This window comes from Pelodiscus sinensis, chromosome 2, assembly GCF_052426305.1.
Source record: "Pelodiscus sinensis isolate ZL-2025 chromosome 2, ASM5242630v1, whole genome shotgun sequence".
NCBI classification, from domain to species: Eukaryota; Metazoa; Chordata; order Testudines; family Trionychidae; genus Pelodiscus; species Pelodiscus sinensis.
The window spans coordinates 202,825,373-202,844,506 of NC_143053.1; the positions used below are offsets into that span (position 1 = coordinate 202,825,373).

The following is a 19,134-nucleotide window of genomic DNA, read 5'->3' on the forward strand; positions in this document are numbered from 1 at the left end:
AAAATAGGTCTAGATATCTTTAGAATAACCACCAGATCAGTAGATCTGAAAACAAAAGCCTACAACAAATGTTTGAAACATGTAAACATCTCTCTTTTGGTCTTTGAAATATCAAGTCTATAAGATTGTATACACATTTATATTCCATATGTATATACACAAAAACATAGACACTGCTAGGGATGTGAAGGACTAGTCGACTATCTGATAAGCAAATGCTTATCGGCTGGTTGACAAGCTTGTCGACTAGCTGCTTCTTTCCCCTCACCCCCACACCCATCCCCCTTTGCTGGTTCTATCACAAAGAGGCAGCAATAGAGGGGGGAAGAAGAGAGGGTACTTCAAAGCGGCAGTGCATGGACCCCAGGCTCCATGTGGCGCTGCCGCTTTGAAATGCTGCAGGAAGCCCAGTGTCATTCTCCTCCCGGCATTTTAAAGCAGCTGCACTGCGTGGAGCCTGCAAAATGTTTTTGGTATAGGCTGGACCTCTATAGTCTGGACTTCCACCATCTGGCAACATCTCCAGTCTGGCATCCCAGTGGTTCCTCCCAGGTTGGAGCACTCATGAGGAAAAAAGAGGCCCTGTGCTTAGCAACTAATCCCCAGCCCTCCCAGAGTTTCCAGAGCACTGCAAATTGCTAATATCTAGCACCCAAGCAGCACTGAAGCTCAAGGAAGGATGGGGAGGAGCAGTGATGGGGTGGATACTCACAGGAAAGGGAAGGACGACTGTGGAGCCCCAACACTGGGGACCAGGAGTGAATCATGGTGGTGCAGGGCTTGGTGCACTCCTGTAGGGCTTCGCTCCTGGTCCCCAGGCATGGAACTGCACAGCTACTCTGCCTGTTCCCCCAAGCAAACTCATCTCCCCAAGCTTCATTCTGTCAAAGCTGGCCCCTCTACTGCCACGAGAGCAGAGTTCCACAGTTGTCAGCAGCAGAGGGGCCAGCACTGACCTCCCCTGGTCCGGAAAAATCCCTGGTTTGGGACTGATCAGACCCTGAGGATGCTGGACCTGGGAGATAAAACCACAACAGATTGTAAGATCTACAGAAAGAAATATAGCAGTAAAATCTCAGCCTCTCACAGTTCCATATCAAATATAAAATGTGCAAGTATTTTAATACATAAACTGAAACTTTTAAAATTTTCTACAGAAAAAGATTTCTAGGAAAATGCTTTTTATGGTTTTCCCATTACCTTATCTAGAAGTCCATATGGATTTTTTGCATCAAAGCAAAAGGGAGCTTCCACTCTAAATCTTTCTCTGAATTCTATCTGCTTCTCCTGATGAAAAGAAATGTAGGCAATAAATTCTGTCAATGTTCTTATTCTCATCAGAAACATGTTAGATAACTGAATTCAGAAGTCAGCTTACATCAAATGAAGCACATTTTTTTCTGATCACTGTGACCTCAGAAATCTGAAGAGGAGCCACTTCATGCTTTATAGATGCTGCAACTTTTTTGGTGGTATTCCATTTTTGAGGCAATTCCTATCGAACAAAGTAAAAATCTCTTATATGAGACCTTTCACATTATACACAGCAGAAAAGACAACTTAGAAACCATCTATACAAACTGCTGGCCTGACCCCAAATCTAACTAATATCCAAGGAACAATTAACTTTCATCTTTATTTCACAAATCAGCTTTTTAGGGAAAAGAAATTATATAGGACTTTTTTTAGTAGTAAGTTAGATATGGGTTTTTTCCTTGCGGTGGAACTGATTTTAATAGCTGCAACATAATAAGTCACAAACTCCTCTGAAAACATAGAATTACTAAACTATGCTTCACTGAGCTATTCCAAGTATATAAATCCAAGTATTCCAAGTATTATAAATCATATAAAACCAGATCTATGAGGTATTGGGCACCTCTTACACAGTGACCAGAGCACTCAGCTCTCATTGCCTTGATACCTCAGAGTATGTCTAGACTACATGGCTCCGTCGACGGAGCCATGTAAACCAGTTTACCCAGCATAGGCAAAGAAGTGGGGATTTAAATAATCCCAGTTTCTTGAAAATAAACATGGCCGCCATGCTGTGCTGACGATCAGCTGATCCAGCACAGCGCGGGGGCCAAGTTTATTTTAACGAAGCGGGGATTATTTAAATGAAACGAGGTTTACAGGATCGGTCGGCAGAGGCTTCCCGCATCTAGACTGCCACGCTATGCTGGATCAGCTGATCTTTGGCACAGCGCGGCGGCCAAGTTTATTTTAACGAAGCGGGGATTATTTAAATCCCTGCTTCTTTGCCTATGCTGGGTAAACTAGTTTACATGGCTCCATCGACGGAGCCATGTAGTCTAGACATACCCTCAGAGATTAAGGGACCATATTTACATTGTAACAGTGCAATTAGGATTAGGGCCCATTCCTGCTAGGTATACCCAACTACATATGTGAAATCCCCGCACAGAAAAATTAATCTAATTTGAAAAATAATTCAACAATATCAAGAAGTTGTAGATGTAGTATATCTTAATTTGCTTTTGATGCTGTCTCGACCGTCTCATAAACAAACTAGGGATAAACAATCCAGATGGAGCTACTTTAAAGGTGGATGAATAACTGGTTGGAAAACCATTTCCAGAGAGTAATTATCAGTGGTTCATGGTCGAGCTGGAAGGGCAGATCAAGTGGGGTCCTGAAGGGATTAGTTCTGAGTCTGTTTCTGTTCAATATCTTCATCAAGGATTTAAATAATGGCATAGAGAGTAAACTTTTACAAAGTTTTACAGATGATTCCCACCTTGAGGGGGCTGCATGTGCTTTGGAAGATAGGATTAAAATTCAAAATGATTTGACAAGCTAAACAAAGTCTGAAGTAAATAAGAAGAAGTTCAATATGGACAAATGTAAAAGTACTCCACTTTGGAAGGAAGTCAGTTGCACATATACAAAATGGGAAATTGGAAGGGGTACAGTGGAAAGGCGATTTGGGGGTTACATTGGATCACAAGCTAAATGAGTCAATAGTGTAACATTGTTGCAAAAAAGCAAACATCATTCTGGGATGTATTAGCAGGCACAATGTAAGCAAAACACAAGTAATTCTTCCACTCTACTCTGCACCAGTTAGGCTTCAAATGGAGTATTGCATCCAGTTCTAGGCACCACATTTCAGGAAAGTCATGGACAAACTGGAGACAGTCCAAAGATGATCTGCAAAGTAATTCAAGATCTAGAAAACAAGACCTCTGAGGAAAGATTGAAATAAAATTGTGTTTGTTTAGTCTGGAGATGAGAAGACTGAAGGCAGAACATGATAACAGTTTTCAAGTACATAAAAGTTTGTTACAAGGAGGAGGGAGAAAAACTATTCTCTTTAACCTCTGAAGAAATGGTCTTAAATTACAGCAAGGTCAGTTTAGGTTAGACTTTAGTAAAAACTCCCTAATTGTCAGGGTCATTAACAATTGGAATAAATTGCCTAGGAAGGTTGAGGAATTGCCATCATTGGAGATTTTTAAAAGCAGGTTAGACAAACATCTGTCAGGAATGGTCTAGATACAGGGATGCTTTGAGTGTAGGAGACTGGACTGGAAGACCTCTCAAGGTTCCTTCCACTCCCATGATTCTATGATTAAGTATGCATAAGAAATTGTTGAAGAGGAAGAGAATGATGTTAACAAGAATAAGGTCATATGGTTACATATTTTTGCTGTGTGCACAACTTTGATGGGTTTTAGTCATTTGAAAGTCTTTTCCTCCCAGAAGTTATAGGCATAAAAATCAGCAATCAAGTCAACAGTACTTGGCTGATATCTTCTAGACATCACATCAAAAGTTCTTAAAAAGTTTGATATGGAGTCAAGGAGAGGAAGCCAAAGAGTATAACCAACAGTGATTTCAAGAAATGATTCAGTAAGGTAAACTAATCAAGGTAAACTAATGATTTGGTAGCCTGTAATGAAAACCTGGTATTTGTGATGCTGAATCATTGGGTCAAACAATTAAGTGTAGTTAAGACTCATGTATTCAGCTGAAGCAAACGGGGAGGTGGGCAATTAACTTCTGTAACTAAAATTAAGACAAGATTTAGTTATTTTCAAATTAAATAATTTTCAATTATTCATGGAAAACTACCTTTGGGGAAAGTACAAGTTGCTAGCTTTTTGCTTTAGTTCCTTCTAGGCAAGAGCTTGTTAGCGGAACAAGAACACAAACCTTTATCTACTACATATTTGAGAGAATTAGGGTATATGTCTACACTACAGCATTATTTTGAAATAGCTTATTTCGAAATAACGCGTCTACACACAAAATGCATTTTGAAACAGCGTTTTGCTATTTCGAAATAGCGCATCCACACTGAGTGGACTCTGAATCGCATTTAAGGCCAGCCGGAATCAGGTCTGGCAGGGCATCAAGTCAGGAGTTACTTTGCGTGGCTGCTGCCTGAGGCTATCTGAGGCCTATGCTTAAAGGATGGGAGTCTGAAGCTCCCCCCATTCATTCGGAGACACTGCTGGCTGTTTCCTTTTGTCAGGGAGCGAGGGAAAAGTGCAATTTGCTCTATTCCTAAATCTGGCTGGGAAGCACAGAGGGCAGATCAACCTAGACCTGCCCCAGCTGGGGGACATGCACCCGTCTCCTGGTTGTGCCCCCTGGAGCTGCAGCAGCTATGGAGAGGCACTCCTCATTTGATGGTGGAGTAATCCTCTCTCCCCGGGGCAGCCTACATGCTGAACTGCTCATTCCCTGCCCCACCCCTGAGCAATGATTTAAATGAAGAAAATACAAAAAAATTAAGTGAGATAAGCAGGGCTCGACAAATTAGTCAATCTACTCACCCGGGGCGAATAGATTTTAAGCTGGCACGGAGCCGCAGTGCGATCAGTTCATGCACAGCGTGGTCTGTGCATGCGCAGCGTGCCAAACCGCGCAGCTGGCGAGCGGGGCTCGCCACCACTTGTCAAGCCCTGGAGATAAGAACCTGAGCAATGCTGAGTAAATCTTTTAGTCAGAAACATAACTATCTGTAGGTTGGCAGCCAGACCAAAGTAGAAAAAGAAATGTGCTATGTTTCTGGGGAAGTGGGATATTCCCCACCAAAAAACAAGGACAAGGACAGCACTACAAAACTGCTCCTGGCCCTCTCACTGCGGGAAGAGAATGAGTAAAAAGGAGTTGGGCAAAAAATGGGTGGCTCAACTTCCTGTGGCAAATTTTCTTGGGAGGAAGATCCAGCTCCAATGAGCACCAGTGACATGAGCTCTAATTGGCTATGGTAATCAAGCCCATGCACAGGGATTTCATGGGAGGGGGGACTTTTTTTTTGTAAATGTGGACCACAAGGGTATGAATGCACCCCACAATGTCCCCCAAATAAGCATGCTCTGGCTGGGGGAAGGCAAGAGCAGCAAACAGCTCAAGCCTCTCACCCTCATGTTTTGGACAGCTGCGAGAAGGGTTTCCACCTCCCTTCCACAGGAGCAAGGCCCAGCCCCACCACCCCACCTTGCTCCGGGGGAGGGGAGGGGGGGCAAGAAGAGAGAAATCAGCCACAACCTTCTCCTGGGCGGATGGAGCATGAGGGGAGGGAAGTTCAGGCAGAGCCCACTTACTGTGGGACCATGGGGTGCATTTGCACCCTTCGCACCCCCCTGTGTACAGCCTGATAATAGCTGCAGGGACACAGCCAGCAGAGAATCAGCTCTAAGCTCAGGAACAAGCCTATGGCAGCTTAAGCATGTGTCTGCATTGCACTATTTGTAGGAATTAGCCAGCGCTGAGAGAGAATGAGATGCTTCATTCCATGACTGAGGAGCTGAAGCTGGCACAAAAGCTGGATAATATGTGGCGGCATATAGCAGCAGTTTTGTTTGTACTGGGAGAGAGGGGCAGTTGAAAGAACAGCTATAGAAAGAAAATAGAGAAAGCTGCCTAGACTTTGCAGGGCAGTGAAGGTACCTTTGTCTGGGACTGAGACATTGCAGATAAAGTTTAATATATGTAACTGATAAGAGTTTGGAATGCTTTCTGGATGAATTCCTGTCTCCCCAATAGGCAGATAAAGGGGATATGTACCCAAAGATCAATTACAGGTGCTAAGACCCCACTAGTAACAAAAGAGTCCCCTTACTGCATTTCATAAATATTAAAAATATGACAAGAAAATAAATATGACAAGCCAAAAAGAGTTTTGGAAAACAGGATGTGTCTTGCCTATGAATTAGCTGCTGATTTCACTAAAAACCTCCTCAAAAGTAACTTCCCTTTCCAAAAGGAGAGTTCAATACAGGCAGTCCCCGGGTTACGTACAAGATAGGGACTGTAGGTTTGTTCTTAAGTTGAATTTGTATGTAAGTCAGAACTGGTACATATTGCAGGGGAAACTCTAGCCAAACATTTCTCCAGAGTTCAGTTTTATTCTCCCACACCTCACTTCCCTCAGTCCTTTATTCTCAAGCTGAGGTGTCTGCTGAGAAAAGACGCTCCGCGTCTCCCTGGTCAGCTGGGGGGGCGGGGGCGCGCTAGCTTCGCGTCTCCCTGGTCTGCTGGGGGGAAGCAGCTAGTGTGGGGTTGCCTCACCCCGTTTGTAAGTAGGGATCCAATGTAAGTCGGATCCATGTAACCTGGGGACTGCCTGTATACTGTTTGAGTCCATTTTCAAATTCAGAGTTTTATGCGTGAGATGCCATTTTTGCATGGAGATAAGAAATTTTAAATATTTTTATGTAAATTGCTTTTTTGTCCCATCCTCCCCAATCCCCAAGAGAAATTTCTAATTTAAATTGCAAAGTTTTCCAGGCAAGACTGAGATCATAGGCAGTGGTTGGTCATGTCCACACTTCGCCCCCAGCCCCTCTCCTACTTTCAGCAGGATTCCCCCAATCTCTTGGGGCTGCTTGGTCTTCAGCTCTCTATTGTCAGTCCTCCCCATGCTCCAGAGCTGGGGAAGTTGAAGTGGTGGACTGCTTTCCTGCCAGCCCTCCCTGTACTCTGGTAGGGCCAGTCCACAGGCTGCAAGAGCTCAAGGGGGCTGGATTGCAGGCCACCAATGTTCTGGGGGGTGAGCCACTTTTGGCCTATGCTCACAGGGGGAAGGGGAAGGGCTGGGCCATGGGCTGCCTGTACTCAGGAGGGGCTGGGCCACATACTACCCATGCTTGGTGGGGAGGAGTGCACTGGGGAGGCCTTAGCTCTTATGGGAGCCATGGGTGGTAGGGGCAGAGTCTTGGACAAAAGTGGAGGCTAGGGGCTTGCTTCCCCCAACCCTAGGTGGATATTGGTAGAGAAAGGGAAGCTCTTTGGAAAAGCTTGCCCACAATAATAAGAAGATATAAAGAAGGCATCTGCCCTAGTTTGCAGTCTTGGAGTCTTTTCATATTTTTCAATGCTATTGGATGCCCAAATTAACATGGTGGCAAAAAGCATCAATTTCTATCAGCAATTGTCCAGAAGATTGCACCTCATGTTTTCTGCCTCAGACATTTCTACAGAGACCTATATATATGCAACCTTGAAATTTGATTGTCTTCAAAACCACGTGACCTGTAAATCTCCAAAATGATACAAAAGGCCTGTGTATCAACACAACTCACCAATCCACTGACTCCCTATAAAATCCACATTTCAGTGCAAGGTTTCTGTCATGATTTTCTAAGTCTATCGTGGGATTGGCCCTAGTTGCCTGAGAAGTTCCTTCTCCATACATGATCACAATAGCCATATTTCACTGGAACCATGAAAAGTCAGCTACTAGGGAGAGGCTTGCAAGTGCAGAAGACAGAACTTTCATAGAAGCTGGACCTATTCTATGGAACTCACAGTCTGAGAAGACAAAAATAGACTATGATCCTCATTCTTTTCAGAACTAATTGCAGAAAATTCTCCAGTTTGGTTTTCTCCTCAACAAGTTCTTCACACACAAAAGCAAATAATTCAAAAAATAAATAAGAGCTAATTTTCGTATAGCTGGGAAGGAAGTGAATATAATTATAATTTCTACTTGACTGTGAAATGTTCAAATAGCATGGTTGGGAGGGCAATACACATATACAGTATTGAGTCTTTTCTTTATTTTTAATCCTATAGTACCTCTAACTGGACATAAACTTGGTCTGGTATCTTCTGTCCATAGCTTTCCAACAGTGTAATAGTCTCTTTTAGAGGTTCAAAGAGCTCATCAGTAGCTGTCTGTCTGTCTCTCATAGCCAGGAGATGCCCCATGATTTCAACTAGTCCGTTATAATCTCTTTCATTCACTTCTCTCTGGAGTCCAGCCATTGTTACTTTTATAAACTCTTCTAGGTCAATCAGACTATCAAGCAAAAGAAAATAAGATTTCAATTCTGAAAACCTCCCTCACCATCAATGTGATCCAATGCACAACAAGCTTTAAAATTAATTTCCATTATGGTTGGTTACCTTAGGCAGAGCATCTTATAACAGTTTTTGCCTGATTTTCAAAGATGCTAAGCACCTGAAGCTTAGATTGACAGCAATAAGACTTGCCGGTGCATAGTTGTTTTGAATGTCAGGTCATTTATACCTGATTTAAAAGCATTATTGAAAGTCCATCCCATTATATACAAATATTTTAACATACCCAGCTTTAAGATTGCATATTAGCCTCCCTAGCCCAAATTCTGCTCGCATGTACTGCCAGACTGTCAAACAAATTTAAGGTACCGTATTTTCCGGCGTATAAGACGACTTTTGATGTTAAAAAACATCCCCCAAAAATCAGGGGTCGTCTTATACGCCGGGTATACACTTTGCGGCTTTGCAAAGCCACGGAGGGGCTCCGGCGGCGGGGCAGGCCAGGCGCGCCTGGGATGCCCCGCCGCCGGCTTCCCCCGAGGCTTTGCAAAGCCGCAAAGCTGTATACCCGGCGTATAAGACGACCCCCGATTTTTGGGGGATGTTTTTTAACATCAAATGTCGTCTTATACGCCGGAAAATATGGTACCTTAAATTTGTTTGACAGTCTGGCAGTACATGCGAGCAGAATTTGGGCTGGGGGGCTAATATGCAATCTTAAAGCTGGGTATGTTAAAATATTTGTATATAATGGGATGGACTTTCTGAGGCCTATGCTTAAAGAATGGGAGTCCGCTGCGGCTTTGCTCCCGGTGCCTCTGGTCTGCTGGGGACCGTCTCCAGCAGACCAGGGACACCGGGAGCAAAGCCGGGGAGGCGGAGGGGCGCTGGGGTATAAGACGAAACCCTATCTTTTAACTAAAAAATTAGGGGGTCGTCTTATACGCCCAGTAGCCTTATACGCTGGAAAATACGGTAATAGTGTTGCAGAGTATAAATCAAAGCAAAATTCAGTTCACTGAAGTATTACATTATTTAATAGATATCAGTGGCATTTATGAAAACAGCAGCAAATTAGAATTACACTGAAAAAAATAAGATGCATTTTTACCTGTCAATGACAAATCTCAAAAGATGTTCCTTGAACATCCAGCTCCATTTCTTAATAATGTTTAACAAACTCATTTTGAAAGGTTTCATATCCACCTTAAACCAGTTTTCAAATGTCCTGAAGTCTTCAAACTTGCTAATATGAATGTAAAGACTCTCATAGATGTCAATCTACAGCAGATACAAGATTATATTATATATGCAAACATATAAGCATATAATCAAATCATTACAAACCATATTTGATTGATGGAGACCATATCCTGAAAAAAACCTTTCCAAAACACTCTCTTCTGGTCTTCAAACCCCTTTCCTCCTTCCCCAGCCCCAGCACCCTGAGACACAGGCCAGGACACACCAATTCTAAGTAGCACCACATCCTGACAGAACTGAATGCAACACTTGCAGACATATTTCCACTGCTACAGTGATCAACACTTCCCACAACCACAAGCACCAACTTTCAAAAGTGCCAGGACAGTAATCGACCCCTGGCTCTGCCCCAGCCCATCCGCATTCCAGCTCTTTCCCCAAAGTCCCACCCTCTATCCACCTCTTCCAAGCCCCACTCCAAATGTGCTGCATCCTTGCTCCTCCCTCCTCCCCTCTAGTTTCCCCAATGTCACAAAAGAGCTGTCATATAGGGCCAAATTCTCTTCCAAATGACAAGAGTGGAAATCAGGAGTAAAGTTTATTGAAGTCCATGGTGAGTACACAGACATAAAAAAAATGTATGGACCAAAGAACATAAACAAGACCTACTGTTTACAATCTGATGCTATTTGCACATTACAGTATTGCAGTGACCAGACTGAGGACAATCAAACTCAATGACTGGGGAGGCGCAGGAAGGGAGGGGGAACAGATAGCGGCTGGTGGATGTTTAGCACCATGAAATCTGTGCCTTTGCCTACAACACATCTTTCAAGATCCACAGATCCCACATTTGCCTACAACATGTCATTTACCTTATCCAGTGCATCAAATGATCTAATAACTACTATGTGTCAGAAGCCAGACAAACACTACACTCTTGAATGAGCTCACTCAGAAACATGATAAAGACAAAAACACCATATCAAGTGTGGGCAAACACTTTTCACAAAACAATCTCTGCACATCAGGTCTTGCGATACTCTTCCTCAAAGAAAACCTGCAGGACGCTTTGGAAAGGCAAGCCTGGGAACTTAAATTGATAATACTGCCAGATCTTAAAATGTTGCATGCAACAGAGAAATTGGTTTAAAGGTCACTAAAACAATTTGTAACACACACCTGACTGCTGACCCTTAGCAGCCCACTTCAAAAGCCTTTTGCACAGTGCCTATTTGAAATCATGGGATGGTGGGTGGGCAAAGCCCGCCCACCTTCTAAAAGCCCCTCCCCAACCTTATGGGGGGGACACTGGACCCATGTCCAACTGATTGCTTGGGACAAATAATGACTAAAGGATCAAGAAGTGCGGGCTAGAGGTTCAAAATAAGGGAGCCGGATGGAGACACCGAGCAGAGAACCCCGGACAGCGCCCACTGCTCCTCAAAGCTGTCAATGGAGCCAGTGGACGCCGCCCAGAGGAACTCTGCCCGGATTCGTGACACGAGGGAAGAGTGGAAATAGGCCCCACAGTCGCAGAGAACCCCCTCGTCTAACCTCCTCCTCCTGCTATTATAGATGGCAGCTTTCGCTAAGGCCAGGAGGAGGTTGACGAGGAGGTCTCGCGACTTTGTGGGGCCACGGATTGGGTGTGCGTAAATAAAAAGGTGAGGGGAAAAGTGCAGCCACAACCTCAATAAGAGGTTCTGGAGGAGCCGGAATAGGGGCTGCAACCTGGCGCATTCGAGGTAGGCGTGCGCCAGGTTCTCCCTCACGCAGCAAAAGGGGCAGGTGTCTGGGATTGGTGTGAACCGCGCCAAGTACACGCCCGTGCTCACGGCCCCGTGAAGGAGCCGCCAACTGATGTCCCCAACGGGCCGCGGAATTAAGGTGGAATAAACGCTGGCCCATCGGGGTTCCCCACCCTCTATAGGTCTGAGATAGTCCCGCCACTTTGTATCGGGGTGGGACACGAGGGTGGGGAAATGCAAAGCGTGGAGCACGAGCGTGTACAGCTGTTCCCTGGGCGCGGTCCGGAAACAGACCGGCTGCAGATTTTGCAGCCGGCTGGGGGTCCAAGGGTGGGGAGGCCGGGGGGGCCCGCGGGACAGGGGCCTGATAAAGAGGGACGGAGGCTTTGCAGGAGGGGAGGGGAGGGGCGTTCCCTCTCGCAGGGCTCTCTGTAGGAGATCGCGAGCGGGCTGCGACAAAGCCGCCTTCACCTCCTGGAGTAGGCGCAGAGAGGTTCGGGGGGTGGAGAGCCCCATGCGTTGAGCGAGCGCTCGGGGATCCACCCAGTCCCCCCTGTCGTAGTCCAGGAGGTCCCCGACCATGGTGGTTTCTGCCAGGATCAGCCTCCGGCGCACTGAGGGAGACTCCGCCACCTGCACGCGCAAGGCTGGATTGTGGAGCAGGGGCTCCGCGAGGAGGTCTGCTCCCTCGGAGGCCACAACAGACCTGGTCGCCAGAAACAGCTTCCAGGTCTGGAGGAGGTCCTGGTAGAATTCCGGCAGTTCTGAGAGGTCTCGCGGAAGGCCCCTCGGCTGGATAAAAAAGAGCTGCCGGTCATATCGGAGCCCTCGGAGGCGGCGGAGGAAGGCGTGCCCCAAAATGCTCCATGCCGGACTACCTGCACTAACGAGGAGTCTCTGCAGGGCCTGGAGGCGGAAGGTCCGGACCTGGCTGCGCACGCAGACCAGGCCCTGGCCCCCCTCCTCCAGGGGGAGAGACAAGACCCCTGCAGAGACCCAGTGCAGTCCCGGCCAAAGGAACCCCAAAGCTGCCCTCTGGAGCTTGGCCGGGACCTCTGGGTGCGGGCACAGGGTGTTGAGCCGGTGCCAGAGCATGGACAGGACCAGCTGATTGAGCACCAGTGCCCTCCCACGAAGGGAGAGACACCGGAGCAGTCCTGTCCATCTCCGCAGTCGCTCACCCACTCTGGCCTCCAAACCTTGCCAGTTTTCCGGCGGAGAAGGATGCGTGGCGGATAAATAGACGCCCAGATAGAGCAGCGGACCCACGCTCCACCTGATGGCCTGAAGCGCGGGTGGGAGGGAGCCGGCCTGCCACCCGTCCCCGACCACCAGGCCAGAGCTCTTGACCCAGTTGACTCGGGCCTTTTGCACAGTGTGACGGGCCGGCCCCATCACTCATGCCGCGTCCAGGTGGGCAGGCAGCTCGCGCAGCGAGCGAAGAGCTGGGGAAGCACTGGCTGCATTGCCGCGCATGCGCGGCAAGCCGGGAGCCGCTTTTAAACGCGGCCCCGGCACACCTGAAGGGGGAATGTGCCCGCAAGCGGGAAACGGCGGCGGAGGACGCCGAGGAGGGGCGGACGGACTGTGGAGGCAGCGGGCAAGCGGAGGACCCGGACAGCGCCTCCTTCCCCCCCCTCCCCCAGACAAGAGGGGGCACGCTGAGAACCGCGGCAGAGAGCCCGAGCCGGGACTGACCAGACCCCAGGCCACAGAAGGGCAACCGGGCGACGCGAGACCACGGGAGTGACGCCCCGACCTGGACGGTGTCCCCGGACTGGTGAGAGCTGGACTAGAGGGAGCCCCGAGATGGGGACCTCGGGGGAGGAGGAGGCCATGGGGGTTAAGTAGCAGGGTCCTGGTCATAGCGGGGCTCGACCCCGTTATAAGAGAACCCTACTACGCCCTATAGGCCAAGAGAAAAGGGGTCAGGGGTAGCGGGGAGCCCCTCCGTGAACTGGATGCGGGCTCCCTTACCCCACATTCCTACGGGGCTAGATGAGTGGGGGGGTGGTTCCCCCGTGACACACAGCTATCTAAACATTATTGCCCACCCCATTTCAAGTGGCCTCTTACAACGTCTTACCCTCTATGCTTAATCTGTCCCAACTTGTATTTCGCTCAGACACTGATATCCTTTGTAAAACCTGAAAAACTCTGTACAGCTCAGAAAATTGTCCCTTCTACCAACAGACACGGGTTCAATAAAAGATGTTTCCTCATCATACCTTGTCTCACTCAAATAATAAAGTAAGTAAAAGCTAAAAATGAATATTTGTTTACTTGCCTGTTCTTTAAACTTCTCAAGAGTAGGTGGCTGTTCATGCACTCCCTCGTTGGCGTGAGCATCCATCTCTTCGGAAGTTAAAACATGACCATACAGCAGAAACTGCTTCATAAACTCAGCCCTGTCATCTACCCAGAGATAAGCATAGGTATCCAGAGAATTTTTGTAGTTCAGGGCTTTCTCAATAACATTTGCCACTCTGTCCATAATCTCCTGCCTGATCTCAGATAGCTCTAGCATGTTGTCCATATCACTCTAGGAATGAAAAGAGAAGACGTTATTTTGCAACTGTAAACCAAGTATATTAAATACGTTAATATTAATAGATATAGCAAATGCAAACTAGCTAAGAATTTATGACTGCAAAAATTGGGAGTCCCCATCACTGTTACCGCCAAAAACAACAGAGGAATGCCTGTCAGGGATGATCTCTGTACAGTTGGTTTAGCCTTAGTGCAGGGGAATGGATGAAATAACCATTTGAGGTTCTTCACAGTACAACATTTCTATGATCCCATACACAATAACCAATTGAGGGAACCTCTAAGGGCAGGATTATCTCTGTATTTCTGGATACTATGCTATATACAGCAGTGACAAAAACTGTCACTTCAAAAGAGGAGCGGAATATCTCCTGGAATTGATATAATTCAATTCTCTAGGTAGAGGATGTTACCCTCCTCATTGCTACAACTGATTAAGCTTTGGTTACTAGTATTGACTAGTGCAGCAGCCTGAGAATTCAAAACTTCTGCCCCCAATTACCGAGGATGTGGGACCAGGTTTGAGGCTTGTGGTCACTCTATGAAAATGATGCATTAATTATGGACCTCAAATTCTTGTGATCCACATTTATTTTCAGTTAAATTAGATCCATTACTCCTCACGTATATGGAGAAATTATAAAATACCTGGTAACTGTCTACTTCCAGATGTGCTGCTACTCTTTTCACCTGTGCAGAGATTTTGAAAATATTGCTCAAGAGTTCTTCTACTAGGTCATAAAAGCCATCTCCAGCCTCTTTGTCAAGTGAAGGTTTAAATTCAATATCTGAGGCATTAAGGATCATTTGTGCCTGAAAAAATGGAGCAGGCTTCAAATCTTTGTCTGTATTCTCCAAGAAGTAGTCTAAATTGTGCAAGATTGTGTTAAAGAAGCCATCAACTATGATGTCATCAATGTACTCTATATACATCTTCCAAGAGTCTGAGGAGGAATCTGCTCTTAAGAGCTGCAAGTTTTCCTGGGTATGAAAAAAAAAAAGCATATTATACAATGTTAAAAATCATAATTATTTGCTGTAAAAGAATCAGCATTCAAGAAGTTTAATTGCTTCAATGGTATTTCATTGGTAAGGACCTACAACAAAATAAGATCACTGATTAATGTATTAATTTAAAAAAGGGACTATTACGTAATTTGTATAAACTGATAATGATACCTACAACAAAATAAGATAAAAATAAGTGTGGCCCTGATTCTGAAATCTTATCTACATGGGTAGATCTTGAAGCTTCCTTGAAGTTAATGGTACTGTGGGCAAAGACAGGGTCCCTGTACATATTAGATTGCAATTCAGGGCCTGAATCATTATGTTTTGTTAAAATTTCAATGGAACATCAGCACGTTGAAAGAATATCATTGCAAGCTACTGCAGTACATAACTGCTTCTTTTCTGCACTCCAGTGTAAAGCCCTTATTAGATTCATAATATTTTCAAAAAAGATAAAAATCCTTATATGGTCTTGTTCTTAAATAAAAACAAACTCTTTACTTGCCATTACCAATAAAAACTTATATTAGAAGATGGGCCAGAAAATTACCTTGAGACTATGGCATAAAAACAGTTATTGGATAAACAAAAATATTTAAAGTCTATGTTCTCTTTCATCAGTCATATAATTTGTGTAAGAAATAGACAAGCACAGAATTTTCAAGGACACCAGCAAAAAATGGGGGAAGGAATACAAGAAACTGACATGGGAAATATTTTTTCAGATCAGGACTCCGATAAAGTCATGTGGCACAGTAACTGTTTGAGGGATTTTCAGAGGGGGTAATAAATTGTATTGTGTTCATAAATAACATGGAAATAAAACATTATTAAATATGCCCTCTGAAAGATAAACTACCCAAAGCTGTACTTGCAAAGGTAATTTTACTTATGGAGGTCAGAGAAAAAATTTAGCACAGGGCACCAGGGTAACAAAACTGAGACAATTCAATCTAGACAATAATTCTTCTTATGAGATACAAAATAGCAATGCTAACATCAATCAAGATTATTTTCCATCTTGTCCCCATTTGTTTTTAAATGTATTAATTTTAAAAAGGGACTATTATATAATTTGTATTACTGTTTAAATAATTTAACAATCAAGTGTACATCAGTGAATTTAAATGAATGATAATTTGCAGATAACAGAACGCCAACTATTTAACCACTTCTTGCTATTCCAGCTATAACTCACTTATCCTTAAATTTAACACATTCTATGCAGGATGCTATTAATACCAGTGTGATTATGAATAAACAAACAAAATATGCTTTTTAGAAAGAAAGATTAGAAGATCTAAAAACCATGTAGGATTATTGCAGAAATTACCTCACCAAGTTGATTAATCTTATAGCCATCCTCTTTTATTAATTTGTATGTCTTAGTAAATCTATCTTCTTTATCCTCCAGGCTTAACAAAGCATCTTTCCTATTATCTTTCCTGGATAAGAGTGTGTGTTCTGCCCATGCATTCATAATATGCTGAATTGTTTGAATATTCTCCTTTGACTGTTGAACTCTGTGCTCCAAGCCATTTACTGTAGCTTTCACTTGCTCAATATATTTCCAGCAATTCTCTTCCTGCCATGTGAACACTTCTTCTGCTTCTCTTAACTGATCATCAAGAGCTCTCAGCTCAGTTTCAATTAAAGGATATTCAACCTCCAGAACAGTCTGTTTGAGTTTGTTGTACCACTGAACGATGAGTTCAAGGTTTCCAATATACTGTTGGTGTAAAAAGACATTCATAGGATAAAATTGCTCTAAGGCTGTGGTGTCCAACACGCTGGCCACTAATCACATATGGCTGTTTGGCCAGTTGAGAGTGACTAGTGGCTACTGCTTCCGAACTGGCTGGACACCACAGCTCCAAGGTAATGCTCCCAGTGCCATTTAAATGCCTAGGTGACTTCTTACGTTGGAAAAACAGTTATTCAGTAGGGCCACCATACACCTGTGCACTAGAAAGGAGAACCATTCTGGCCCCAAATGGGCCAGCATGAAATTGAGCTGCATGAGTCAAGATACTATTGGATCCACACTTTAACTATGCAGTTAAAGTAGATCAGCCAGCATGTACTGCATCTGCCTCTGTGGATAGTATAGCCACGATTCTGAGCTGTCACAACCCCATTCCCTTCCTGCCAGTAGCAGAATCTATTTTGTCTCCTTCAAAGTTGTCCACACAAAACCCAGCCATCCCAGATTATGCAATCAATGGCAAATTTCAACTACATTGAACAGGAGAACAAAGTAGAGCACACATGCATGTACACACAGCAACATTTTGCAATAAAAAGGATATATTTCATACTTCCTGAAAGCACAAACCTTAGCAAAAAATTTCCTTTTCTCATATATTGCTAATGCAGAATCTGGAATATCAGATCGATTCAACATCAGGAGATATGTCACCTCTCTCAACAAAGCCACTAGCTATAAGAGACAAAGCAGTGTTATCTTTAAGAAAAAACTTTCTGAAGATATGTGGGTTTTGTTTAATTCTATGTATAACCTCACATAGTAAGGTGCTCAGATGCTACAGTGGTGAGCATGTTAGAAGATTCTCTACAGAACAGAATCTCTTTCATTTAGATTCAAGAATGTGAAGGTGAGGTTGGGCAGAGTTTAGCAATCTAAAAATTAAAAGTGCTATACACTGTACAGTAAATGCCAACTTATTATTATTATCCTCTAGTTATCTCTAGAGAAAGCAATCAATACTACAGGTTGAACATCTCTAGTCCGGCACCCTCAGGACCTGACCAGTTTCAAATCAGAGAACTTGCCAGATGATGAGACACCAATATTGTCTAGCAGCTTTACTGACACTTCCATGGCTACTCAACTCCTAGAAGACAGTTGGGGTAAATTAGAGCTAAACAACAGCATAGAACACTGAAAGCCAGGATAGGTGGCTGTAAACAAACTTTATAGGACCATGGGAAACTTGGCCACACCATGTGATAAGTGGACATCCGGCTACCAGAGTTCCTGCTAAGATTTTTCCATCCATGAGCGGAGTAAGTTTTGTCTTGTGCACCAATACTGAGTTCATGTCCACTTGTTTGGATGTGTGCCACTGTGGCACCCAAGTTATAAACCTCTCCCTTTTACGCTCTGCTGCCATGTCCCTCACCCTCCCCTCACCCCATCTGCTCCCCTGGTGCCTGCTGCTGCCCCATCCCTCCTCTGCTCTCCTGGCTCCTGCCCTTTTCACTCTTCTCAGCCCTCCTGGGACCTGCCCCCACGCCCATTAAGGATGTCAAATGGCAGTTACCTAGCTAATTATATAATCAATACAATTTGTATTGAGTAGACGATTAGTTGATAGGACTGCTCTGAAGTCACAGCAGGGGTAGCTCCAGGAGCCAGCTCGAGCCGGGACTAAGCAGTCCCAGCTCATGCCAGTTCTGAGAGCTACCCACACTGTGGCTCTGCATTTTAAATGCAGTAAGAGCCACTGGGCTTTTACTATATTTAAAATGCAGAGGCGCAGCATCCCAGGCCAGTGTGAGCTGGGACTACTTGGTCCTGGCTTGTACTAAGCTCGTACAACGTGGACAGCCCTGTCTGCCATGAACAAGGACTGCTACAGGAGCAGTCTCTGTTCACGGCAGCCAGGAATGGCCGTGGGTAGCGCCTGGTGCAGGAGCAGCTTCTGTTCACGGCTGACAAGTCTTGCTGCTGCAAACAGAGGCTCCTCCGGCACCAGCCCCTGTTCATGGCAGCCAATGCTGGCCACCACAAACAGAGGCTGATCTGGCACCAGTTCGTGGCAGACAGAACTGGCCACAGACGGGGCTGCTGCCAGAGCAGCCCCTACCTGTGGCCAACTCTGGTCCCCATGAACAGGGGCTAGTTGGTGGCAGCAGCCTCTGTCCGAGGGGCCGTCCAGCTCCCCGCTGGGATCCCTGCAGACAGGGGCTGCTTTGCAGAAGCCTCTCCTATCCCCACCATGCACTGCCTCTGGCAAGCAGCATTCCACAGATGGTGCTGGGGGTAACTGGCTTTTAAGTCGGCTCCTCCCAACACTGGCTTCTGCTCCCCCCCCCCTTGCTGCCTCAGGGTATGTCTACACTACCCCCCTAGTTCGAACTAGGGGGGTAATGTATGCATACCGAACTTGCTAATGAAGCCCGGGATTTGAATTTCCCGGGCTTCATTAGCATAAAGCCGGCGCCGCCATTTTTAAAAGCCGGCTAGTGCGAACCCCGTGCCGCGCGGCTACACGCGGCACGGACTAGCTTCTAATCCGAACTATCTAGTCTGTGCCGCGTGTAGCCGCGCGGCACGGGGTTCGTACTAGCCGGCTTTTAAAAATGCCGGCGCCGG

At 45.4% G+C, this 19,134-nt stretch overlaps 1 protein-coding gene across 1 annotated transcript in view; it reads right to left on the bottom strand.

Moving 5' to 3' along the window:
* DNAH11 (dynein axonemal heavy chain 11) overlaps window positions 1-19,134 on the bottom strand; it is a 190,061-nt gene that overhangs the window by 115,298 nt on the left and 55,629 nt on the right. The window contains exons 13-20 of the mRNA XM_089776661.1: window positions 17,131-17,235; window positions 16,129-16,524; window positions 14,433-14,765; window positions 13,522-13,776; window positions 9,392-9,561; window positions 8,056-8,278; window positions 1,379-1,495; window positions 1,201-1,287 (exon numbers count right to left, since the gene is read on the bottom strand). Of these exons, the coding sequence (XP_089632787.1) occupies window positions 1,201-1,287; window positions 1,379-1,495; window positions 8,056-8,278; window positions 9,392-9,561; window positions 13,522-13,776; window positions 14,433-14,765; window positions 16,129-16,524; window positions 17,131-17,235 (1,686 nt within the window). The remainder of the gene's footprint in view (window positions 1-1,200; window positions 1,288-1,378; window positions 1,496-8,055; window positions 8,279-9,391; window positions 9,562-13,521; window positions 13,777-14,432; window positions 14,766-16,128; window positions 16,525-17,130; window positions 17,236-19,134) is intronic.